Source organism: Gopherus flavomarginatus, chromosome 1 (genome assembly GCF_025201925.1).
Source record: "Gopherus flavomarginatus isolate rGopFla2 chromosome 1, rGopFla2.mat.asm, whole genome shotgun sequence".
NCBI classification, from domain to species: domain Eukaryota; kingdom Metazoa; phylum Chordata; order Testudines; family Testudinidae; genus Gopherus; species Gopherus flavomarginatus.
In genome coordinates, this window is record NC_066617.1 from 123,251,808 (window position 1) to 123,263,663 (window position 11,856).

Below are 11,856 nucleotides of genomic sequence, written 5' to 3' on the forward strand. Positions count from 1 at the left end.
AGGCCAAAAGGGGGTTCTATGCCAAGACTATGAGGATAGAGTCAAACTCCATATTGCCCCAGCTGAGAATATTCTCTCCCCTCTGGGCCTCTCTGTGAGCTTTGATTTTCCTCAGTTTGCTGTTAGCAATGCCTCAGGTTAGGAAGCAACAGCTCAGAGAACCTATAGTAGCTGGAAGTGGGGCAGAACCAATACAGAGCCTAGAGCTGCTCCAAGTTCAAAAGGCCAGCTGGCCCATAAGTAAAGGAAGTCACGCAAGAAGGGAACAGGATTCTTGGCCTGATAAGAGTGTGGAAGAGAACTCTCTCAACAGTTCTGGAGAGTGCTTTGGGAGGGTTCAGAGACTACAGTTCATATGTAGTATAAAAACTGCACTCAGCTCATAAGTTTCATTCTTGTAATATAGAATAAAAGTTCTGATGCACAGTCTAGCATCTATGTCTTTTTGAAAATGAAGCCATCAAGATATCTTAATGTGGAAAGACAATCAAATTTTAATATTATAAACAGGACAACTACTTAATTTTGAGGGACCTGTGTTCCGTGACTTCTTGCTTTATATTTGTTAATGGTGTGCAGGTTCCAATCCTAGATCACTGCGATAGACACTGCCCTTCAGGCTGGGAGAACTATCACCAACATACAGGTTAATATCAAGAGGTATGTCTGAACTACAGCTCCCAAAAAGAGCTGTAATTAGCCCATGTTGCTTTTTAGCTGAGTTGCAAATTTTGCCTCTTGTCACACAGAGCAATGAAGCTCAGCAGAGAATCTACATCACTTAAGGGAGCCTTCACTTTCTAAGTGTAGCAGAAGTAGTTGGGCTATTACATGCAAAACAAATCCATGGTCTTCCCAGACACTATACCCAGAGCAGTGATGTAGCAGACAGAAAGGGAGATCAGGGACCCCTGAAGATCTTTCATCTCCACATAAGTACTTCATTCATCTCTGAGCGAGTTGAACTGCAGTGGGAAGAGCCAATGGGATATATAATTCATAGCAATTCTCTTTTCCCTTTATTTCCAGCGGATGGATCAAACTGGAGGGGAAGAGAAACTGGGCAGAGGAGAATACCAAGGAAGAGGGGACATATAGACAAGAATAGAAAAAGGAAAAACAAAATGGAATTAAGAAAAAAATGAAGTCAGGACATAAAAGAGGAAGAAAAAGGAATGGAGAAAAGTAATATAAGATGATAACTTTTAGACTAGTACATTTTTAATATATTTGTAGTATCCCTACATATAATTTTTGATAAATTAAAAGTCCACAAAGTAATAAAAAAGGATCTGCCCATGAGTAAAACTACCCCAAGCCTTAGTCCAACCACTCCTTGATAGCCTAAGAGACAAGAAAAGAGTTATGAAATCACACAGAAGATATGTATGACTGAAAATAATTTGATCATAGTTACTTCACACAGGTGTAATTAAGGACAGAATTTCACCTGCAGAATCTTTATTACTAATGGCGATGCATGAGCCAGAAGGAATCCAGCCTGAGCTTAAAATTCCAGGCCGAATTTGCACTGCTGCCTTTCTAAACTACCTTCTTACCTTACACGTAATTGAGAAAAATTAATCTGGAGTCACTGAGGCATGATAAATGTGGCATCCATGATGTCATATTTACAAAACTATTTTTCAGAGTAAAAGTGCACTTTAAGAGGTCCACTGTTAGAAAACAAAATGTGTCCTGCTGTATTAATTGTTAATTTTTTTCCAAGTACCCGCGATGGAATACCCTCCAATTTAAAAAAAATGATTTTTAAAATAAATTTTACACCATAGCAATTAAAGTGGAAAAGCCTTTATATTATAGTTTATATTGTACAAGAGATCAATTCTCTTCCTGAAAGAGATGGGAGATATTCAGTGAACTGAACAATCCAACTGGTTAAGCATTCTTTGGTGCTTTTAAAATAAAATTGGTTGAGAATGTTGATGGTGTCCCTAGTCTCTGTTTGCCAGAAGCTGGGAGTGGGCAACAGGGGATGTTTAACAGGATGATTACCTATTCCGTTTATTCCCTCTGGGGTACCTGGCCTTGGCCACTGTTGGAAGATAGGATACTGGGCTAGATGGAACTTTGGTCTGACCCAGTATGGCCATTCTTATGTTTTTATGATCCATTTTGCACTCAAAATACTGAGCAATCAAAAACAGTAGATAGAGAATACTAGCAGTTCTCCTAATGGAATGTCCCATAAGGAGAGTTCAAATAGGTGTAGTATCAATATTTGTTTGTACTTAAAAACAAGTTTAATACAATGCAAACAATGTAATTAATTATTAGCTAATTTTTATTGCTGGTGCTACGTTTTATAGCATAAGTGGGTTATATTCAGGACTGCATGTTTTCCATGGCCATAGCATTTGCTGCGGAATTCCCCTTCCCTCAGAATTATGCTTCAGAATCTAAGCTTTGATTTTTTTTTTAAAGTAATACATATATTTCTAGTTGTCATGGTTGCAAAGTAACTCCTGAAAATGTGAACTAAGTATACACCAATGCTGTGTTAGTTTACTGAGTTTGCACACAGTCTGGACCCTTAATGCAGAATTTAGATTCAGTGTGTTGCACAGCATACAGGGTCTTGATGGGAACTAAGCAAAAATTGATACAAACACCACTCAACTCAACTTTGTGAGTCTTATGTGGTTTTAATGTTGTAAGGTAATTTACACATAAGTACCCACTTCAAAAGTATGACTGTCAATACTTGAAAGAAATGCAGATACTTATTAGTCTTTTAAAAACACATATTCAGACTTGAATAGTGACATGGTTAAAGTAATGTATCAAAAGCTAGTACTATTTGGAGACATGTAAGCTATATCCTATCTTGTACTGCACTGATAATAATATACTAACAAAAATTGACTTACAAGTAACATAACATAAAATCAAACTCTTTTATTAAGGAACTCACAAAAATATCTTTTTTAATGTGGTTGTGAAACAGATCTCTTGAGCTAAAGTAAGTTACATACAATTTAGTTCTGATATGATTTATTCTTGTTTTAATAATTATTGTCCTTAGTCTTCAAGTTTCAACAAGACAAATTAAAAAGGTCTCTAGCTACAAAATAAGTAATGATTCAAAACTTCATTTTACTTTTGCACATTTCAAATACATTTTTAAATTACTTATTTTTCTACTGTAATCTAACGTTGAAGAGCAGTATCATATGATGGAGAGGATATTTGGCTAAGGACATACAGTTTTCATTTTTCACCTCTTTAGTGCATGATTCAAATTCATCTTGATTAATAAAGCAAAATGAGTTTTGATAGATTAGTTCAATCAACAATAAGCGTCACACAGTTTGACATCGCAGCACAGCAAGGGCCATTTCACATTTCTCAGGGGCCTAACAAAATATTCAGGGCTTTAATTAGCCATATTTTTCATGATCTTACATAAAATGTTTCTACACAGGAGCCCTTATACAACTTTTGGACTGGCCCCGGGTACAATACTAGAGTTTGAATCACCTACCTATAGCAAATTGTATATTCTATATTTGAGCCATATCCTGTATAAATTTATGATTAATGTATTAAAGATTTCTTGTAATAATATATCCATAGTAGTTTAAGGATCTGAACTTGAAAAACAACTAATATTATGTCCACGTGCTTACTAACAGATTTCAAATGCTCTCTCTCTCTATTTAGGAAAGCAGATACTTATCTTACACAGTTTACAGCTTTTTCATAAGTTTCATAATAATTTTATAGTCAAATAAGTATTCGAAAATAAATATACATACATATATAAATAGTAACATAGTAAAATAAAATCTGAAAATCCAACATTTATATTATTTTAAAGATATAGTGTACCTTCTTCAATGGGTTCATACTTTGCAATAAGTTCAGAGGCAATTGCTTCATCAGCATCAATTACAAATTGTTCTTTTCTGAGAAACTCAATCAGGTTTATTTCAGGTAGAATTTTGCGGTTCGGAGAATAACTGCAGAAAAGTTCATGTATTTCACTTCTGTGCGCAAGGGTTCGATAAATTGCCCTGAATTCTTCTATAGTAATAGTTCCAGTCTTCGGCTGATTACTTGTTTTCTGAAAACATTTTAATGTCGTGATTTTAATGTATCATTAGAGCCATTATATCAGTTAAAACATTGAGCCCAAATGTTTCTTCAGTACATGGTCATGATCCAATACTATTCTATTCTAACAGGTGATGCAGTTAGTAAATCTTAGAATTTGGCCTTGCCTCTTAAAAAGGTCTATTATTTTAAGCAATTAAGTTTAAACTGTATTGCATAACACAAGCTGTATATTGTCAATTGCAAAATATTTGTGTATATTTGATGTATCCAATTAGAATGCATGAATGCAAAACAAAATCTTGTACTGAAATATATATTTTAATTTCATAAAACTGTACCACAAAAAAATTTATCATGACAGTGAAAAAGTAAATATATTCTGACACATCAACAGTTACTATTTTAAATAATTTTGTGAATACTGTAAGGCTCTATTTTAAAATTAGGAAGAGTATGCATTCCTCAAACAAGTGAATTAAGAATGACCAAATTATCATAAGATTAAAATCCAATGGCAGGTCATATCTAAGATTTTTTTTCAAGTTTAAAGATACGACTTTGCTCAACTTTTAACAGACTAAGATCAGTTAAGCTTTGACCAATTATTCATACACTCAGAATTTCTAAATTATACACTTGTTTTTTCTAAATGAAGCTTTTTAAATGTTAGAATATGGATTCATTTCGATGTTTGATTATCAAAAGCCACTAGAAAATAAGGGTGAAGAAAGAGGTAGAATGACAGTAACTGAGTATATCCGGCATATACATTTTTTTCCAAGACTCACCAAAATAATTTTTCTTTTAAAATTTTCTAAATAATATATGGAATTCAGTTTTCTCAGTGTACATTTTTTTTCTTTTTTTTAATGTATTGTTCATAGAAGGTTCCATAATGTGCTAGCCCTTGTGAATGAATAAGCTCTGTTTATTTGCAAAACAAACACAGCACAGGAAATGTAAATAAAAACTTCATTGAACTACCCTCCACCAATGTTCTTCAACTCTCTTCTACAAGGATCACCACTGGAATTGAGAGAAAGTTAGTATTATTTAGTTCTTAAGCCCTGAGACTATCATGGAGGATAGTAATTAGTGCCTAATATTATGTCAGCCATGGTGGTTAGTGCCTAGTAAAAACTGCCCTGACAAAGAAAATGACTAACTATCACTTGATAAAGATTTTTGTTCACTACCAATCTGGGATGGATTTGAAACAATGTCCTAGAGATGAAAGATTCAATATTGCATTATTAATTCCCTCCTGAGCAATCTAGTCATTAGTGAAATAGATTTCTAAAAGTATAAACTGGCATAAAACTAAAAATTATATTAAGTAACCAAAATCAATGCAACAGAAAAGTATTTTGGGGGCTTCTAACAATAATCTATTAATTCCCTTCCAAACTAGTATCTAATTACTGATTGTTTGAAGGATGACTGTTCAAGAGAAATTTACTATTAGATTTACTAAAACCAATAATGAAGAAAACCTGGTACAAGAAACTAGTAATAAATTTTTAACACTGATTGAGAAATCACAACTTCCCAGGTCCATGGAAGTATTTGGAAACTACAGTAATAGGGGCTACGTAAGACCCTAGACAGAAAGATTACTACAGATTTATATTAGAGACACATGGTGGGTGAGGTAACATCTTTCACTGGATCAATTTCTGTTGATGAAAGAGATACAAGGTATCAAACTTAAAAGAGTTCTTCAGGTCTGTGTAAGCTCAAAAGCTTGTCTCTTTCATCAACAAAACTTGGTACAATAAAAGATATTACCTCACCCAACATATCTCTCCAATATCCTGGGACCAACATGGCTACAACAGCACTGCAATCTATAGATTTCTATGTGTGTCTCTAGCTCCTTATCATATCTTTAGTTTTATTAATGCACCTCAACTCTTTGCTATTCAGAAAATGTAGTGAGTTTAACAAAAGGCTTTCCTGTTGAAATGAAAGCTTCATAAAATGTATTATTCTTTAACAAACCTTAATCTCCCCATTTCTTCTGATTTTACCTAAAGTAATACGACAGAAAAAGAAATTTAAATTAAAAGAAAAGGAAAGAAAAATAAAAGCAGTACGTTGGTAAAACACCTGCATAGGTGTCTCTAATATAAAATGAACTTTTTAGTCATAGCCCTTCAACTCTCTCTTAAAGAGCAATGAATTTGTAATACACCTCTATCCCAATATAACACGACCCGATATAACACAAATTTAGATATAACGCGGTAAAGCAGTGCTCCGGGGGGGCGGGGCTGTGCACTCTGGCAGATCAAAGCAAGTTCGATATAACGCAGTTTCACCTATAACGCGGTAAGATTTTTTTGGCTCCCGAGGACAGCATTATATCAGGGTAGAGGTGTAGTACTGTATCCAGTTAGATCATTCCTATTCTAAACAGGCCACTCCTTCAAGTAATCATTCTTTTTATAGTCTACAGCCATTCACCTAAAATTTCTCCCTGAAAATACCATAATAGAAAGCCCATAAAAACAATAAACACAAAATTTGCTAACTCACAAGAGGGTCCAAAGGGTCAGCACACTCAGGCTTTGTCAGACTGCTGCAGGAAGTAAATTCCAGAGTTGAGGGTCCTCCATGAAAAATGCTCTGCCATCAGCCTCAGTGTTTAAATTTGGAGAGTGTTATCTTGAAACACCTTAGTTAACCTGAACTGTCATGGTGGTGTTATGATTTGAGAAGTCAGTCTTTTGGTAGCCAGGATCCAAGCCACATATAGCCTCATACAACAAAGTTAACATCTTAAAATAAATGAAATGAATGAAACAGCAAAAGTGTCTCATGAACACAAAGTTACCATAAGTGTACACCAATATTGCCATGAATTTTCTGTTCCACAAAATATCCACTTTATAAAAAGAATGGTCACATTATTTCTACAAAAATCTTCATAGAGTAGAAAAGCAAAGGAATAGGAAGAGATGTTTTTCAGTACAATAATTTCAGTGCTGATCATCCTACAATAGGATCAGGTCAACCTGTTTGGAATTCAGTATTATCTACCATTCTACAAAAAAATCTACCTGTCAGGCTTTCAGCATTATTTTAAAACTAGAGACATGTAAATGCTATTTTAAACTATGCACATTCCATTTGAAATCATTATTATTCTTGTAATAACAATGAACCCAAATCTGATTGATAGTTGTCAAATTTGACTCTGATATCATACTGGTTAATTATATTTTTGACAATTATTAGCGTGTTTGAAATCCTAACACTGCAGTAAACCCTTTGCCAACTGGTGGTTGATTAGTGGTCTGTGTTAAATTAATTTGGTAGTTAATCCTGTTCCTTGTAGTAAGATGTAAACATCACAAAACCAATACTCTTCTTAGTTTCATTAGAATTGATGGAGACTGAATTCTCCTACCACCTAGGGATGATCTATCCCAGAAGATGTTGGGGAGGCAGTAAGAAAGAGATTGCATTGATGCTGCCTATGAGATATCCATGCTATAGATAAATACAAGACTTTTGCCCACTCAGCCATTAATTTGGCACATTTAACAAAAATATATATATAAAAAAAACAAACAACCACCAAATAGCCCCTTAGGTGTCTGGTCATTCTGAATATACTTATATCAATACATGACTATTTTCTCACCTTAAAAACATATTTTACATGAACATAATCAAAAGGGATGTTTAGCTTAATAAGTAATTTCAGTGTCTTGTCTAAATTAATCTTTCCAGTTCTAAACTCATCCTGAATGATGGACAAAAACCATGTATGGAAAAACAAGTTAAGGAAATGTATAAACACATTTAACTAGTTTTTTTTATGGGAAAATGTCTTTTTAAGCGAAACATATTAGCTATTTTTCTACTATATTTTCTCCATTTCTGGTTCCAAATAATTAACTGAAAAATATTTTTGTTATTTATTTTATTAAGTGCTGGGCTAAACGGGTGCTGGAGGAGGAAGAGCAGCCTACAGGGAAGAAAGGCAAAAAGGAATAAGAAAGATAGACTATTAGGGTTGGAAGAGACCTCAGGAGGTCATCTAGTCCAACCCCCTGCTCAATGATGAAATGGCACAGATGATAACTGGAAAAAGATAAGACATCCAATGGTAGTGAAAGTGAAAACGAGTACAGTGTTTAATGGGAGTAAAGGGGGGGAATTCATGTATTAAAGAACATAAGGTAGCAGAGGAAAGCAATAAAAAGGGTAGAATAGGTGCAGGAGTGTGAAAGCAATGGGGAGGCAGCTGTGAACAGACTAATGTGGACAGGGAGCTCAGGAGGTTGAGTAACTATGATGATTTGGGTTATTAATGGGGGTGGCTAGAAGAGCTTAGTGGGTTTTCAAACGATGTCAGAGGAGGGAGGACTGGGGGCGGGGGAAGGTGAGCTGGCCTTGCACTGTGTGTTTGGGGAGGTCTCCCCAGCGCAGGGATGGGGGGACCTGGCCGGGGAGCGTGTCTCTCCACGCGGGGGTGTCTCTATTAGGGATGTGCCCAGTGCACGTGGGAGGGGAGGGGAGCGGGAGCCTGTCCCGCTCGGCGGGGGGCAATGATAAGGATATTTGGCCTCCATGATGGACTCCGCATCGCCCTGCGCCTCTCCGGGGTCTGGTCACTCCGATGGTGTCAGCAGCGGCTCCCAGCGCGGCATCACCCCGGCCCGGCTCCTCTCAGGGTCCCGCCCAACCGCCCCCGCCGCTGCTCTGAGCAAAGAGAGAACCCGCCCGCGCCTGAGCGCCCGCCGGCACGCGGGGCCTGTGACGCAACAAACGGCCCGGCCACGTGGGATTACCCCCCCAGGCCACGCGACGGACCCGCTTCTTCCGGCCCCGCCCATCGCGTGGCCGGCGGGAGAGACCGGCTCCCGGCCGGGCCGGATGAAGGTGACTTTCCTTTTCCCGCGCTCACACTGTGCCCTCAACACAATTGGGGCAATTCAGCCGCCGTAGTCTGTGCCCACCCCAGGGTCTAGATCCCGCCAGAAAGGAGGGTTCCATCGCCGGTTGCCTTGTGTCCTCCTGACCACGTGGCCTGCTCTGACCCTTCCCTGCAGGGCCCTGCCTCCCTTTGCCCCCTGGCTAGATCTTGCAATGCCCTCCTCAGCCCACCCTCCAGAAGCCCCAGGCTCAGTTTGGGTGAGCATGCTCAGTGCACCCAAAGCAAGCACTTGGGAGAGCAGTGCCATACCAAGGGTGAGGCGAGTGACACGTTGCCTTGGGCGTGCAAAGCCGAGGGGCGCAGAAAAGCTGGAGCGTCCCTGCCGGAAGGAAAGCTGCGTGGCTGTCCCGGTTGCTGCTGCCTTTATGGGAACGGGACGCTGGCTGGCAGAGGGCGAGCAGCTGGCTGCTGCAGGTCAGGAGGGGGAGTAGGGAGGAAGCACACACGTGCTTCGCAGCCCTCCCTCCCACCTGGAGGAGACACTGAGGGGGCTTCCGGTGGGAGACAGGATCATCGGCAGTGGACCTCACTCACCTGAGCAGCTGCTGGGGTTTTGGTGAGTGTTTGACCTTGTGATCTGCCCCCCAACCCCTGCTCCTGTAAACAGGGCAAGGGGCAGCCCCATTCCCCACCCCCAGTGAGGCTGTGGCGAGGGGCAGCAGGGAAGGAAGGAAGCCAGATGTGATGGCAGTCCTCTCCCGTCCCACCAGCACCCACCACTCCCTCCCAGAGCCCACACCCCCTCTCTAGCCCCAAACTCTGTTGCAGAGCCTGTATCCAGCCATCCGCACTTCCTCCCAGAGCCTGTACCCCTCCACCTATCCTGCACCCCACCACATGCCCCAGCCTGGAGCCTGCACCCAGCACCCAAGCTCCGTCCCAGAGCCTGCACCCCCACCTCTTCCCACACACCCTCTTGTGCCCTCAAACTGTGTCCCAGAGCCTACACCCAGAGGCCCTGCCCCAATCCAGAGCCTGCACCCAGCATCCAAACTGTGCCCCAGAGCCTGCACCCCCACCTCTTCCCACAATCTCTCCTGCCCCCAACTCCCTCCCAGAGCATGCACCCCAGACTCCATCCTAGAGCCCAACCTCATAACCGTCCTGCACCCCATTCCCCTGCTCCAACCCAGGGCCTGCACCCCAGTCCTCCTTCTCCCACCCAAAATCCCTTGCAGAGCCTTAGGCAGGTGGAGGACAGAGTTTGAGGGGGCGGGCTCTGAGCATTCTGAGCACCACCAACATTTCTACAAACCTGCCGCCCCTGATACTTGGAGGTGGGGGTGAGGAGGTGAGCAGTGAGTTGGTGGATGGAGGAGGGCATCCATTTTCAGTATTTTAACTTTGATTGACTATGGTGTGCATTAATATAGTGACCCCCTGGGACTCTGAATGAGGCTTTATACTTGGGGGGTGGGTGAGGAGGCGAGTCGGTGGCTGGAGGGGGGCAAATCTCCCAGATTCAAAATCTGGGACTGTGTCTGTTAGTCCTATCTGTGCTTTTCTCTGGGCTGGGGGTTGTCCCAGTGCTGCAAAGAGGGTGTTCCCAAAGGAAGGTGCTTGCTTCTAACCTCCTAGACCTTCAGCATGTCTGTTTTTCTCTAGTCAGCCAACTTGACAAGTTTGATTGTCCTTGGTCTGGCTCCCATCCCCTCTCCAAGGGTTGCAGCTGTCTGGAGGTGCCTGCCTTCCATGCCTTCCTCAGTCACACCTCGTTCATTCAACAGGGCAATTGATTACAAAAAGAGGGGAAGATCTTGTTCTACTTCTAGCAAAAAGAAATTTTTCTTTTACCTTAATTATACTACCTTAGGGGCCTGCTATAATATATTACCAGGGTTCAATACAAAGTCATATAAAAGTTATACAAAAATGCATAATGCAGAGATTTATCTACAACTGCATTGATTGGCTGCTGTGTGTAGTAATATAGTGACCCCTGGGTCTTTGAATGAAGCTTTATACTTGGGGGGGCAAGGGGGCGAACGGGTGGACAAGCAGTGAGTGGGCAAAGAGGCGAGCAGTGAGCCAGCAGGGGATCTAGGGGAGGGCATGGGGGTTTCTGGCAGGGGAGGGAGAAGGTGAAAGGCGGCGAGTGGTGGGTGGGGGACTGACTAGGAGGGACGCAGCAAACCAGTGGGGGGCTAGGCGGTGAAGAGGGGTGTGATGGTGGGGCCGAGCGGGGAGGGGGTGGGGCCTATTTTACTACTGTGATCTGGTCACCTATGCATGCCGTTTTTCCCTCCTCCCCCGAAACCTTCCTTTTTGGCCCTCAGCTGTTTCAGCAGGGCGGTGCTGGGGAAGGAGGGTTTGTTTCCATGGGGCAGGCGGCACGGGGGGGAGTTGTTTCCGCGGGGCCGGGTGGTGCTGGTGTGGGGGGGTGGAGTTTTTCAGGGAGGAGCTGGGCAGTGCTGGAGGGGTGCAATTTTATATTCTTACCTCGGGCGAAAAAATAGCTAGTTACGGCTCTGTGGGAGAGGGAGCATTTTGTGTCATCACACCGGGCTGCCGGAGCACAGGGCGGCTGTGCCACCCAACCCAGCCCACTGGAACATGCTGCAGCCGTACCGCCTGATCTGGCTGCGCTGACCAGCTGTCGGAGCACCTCCAGCCAGGCCAGAGACATCCTCCCCTGGCCCTCCCTAGATAAGGTGGGAAGGGATGGGATGGGGAGAGTGTAGGGGTCCCAGGCTAGGGGTGGGGTCATGTGGGGGGTGGTCACGGGTTACTACCCTGACCCCCAGCTTCTCTCCCCTAAAAACATTTCCCCACCAGTTGCTGTCTCAGCCCATCAGGGTAAGCAGCTGGCTTGCGGGGACACTTTGTTT

The 11,856-nt window shown here is 41.8% G+C and overlaps 1 protein-coding gene across 1 annotated transcript in view; it reads right to left on the reverse strand.

Annotated features, from left to right (window-relative positions):
• The window catches only part of PLCZ1 (phospholipase C zeta 1), a 135,449-nt gene extending 123,795 nt beyond the window's left edge, over positions 1 to 11,654 (reverse strand). The window contains 3 exon segments of the mRNA XM_050936347.1: positions 3,853 to 4,087; positions 7,730 to 7,894; positions 11,619 to 11,654. Of these exon segments, the coding sequence (XP_050792304.1) occupies positions 3,853 to 4,087; positions 7,730 to 7,894; positions 11,619 to 11,654 (436 nt within the window).
• Between the last annotated feature and the right edge of the window lie 202 nt (positions 11,655 to 11,856).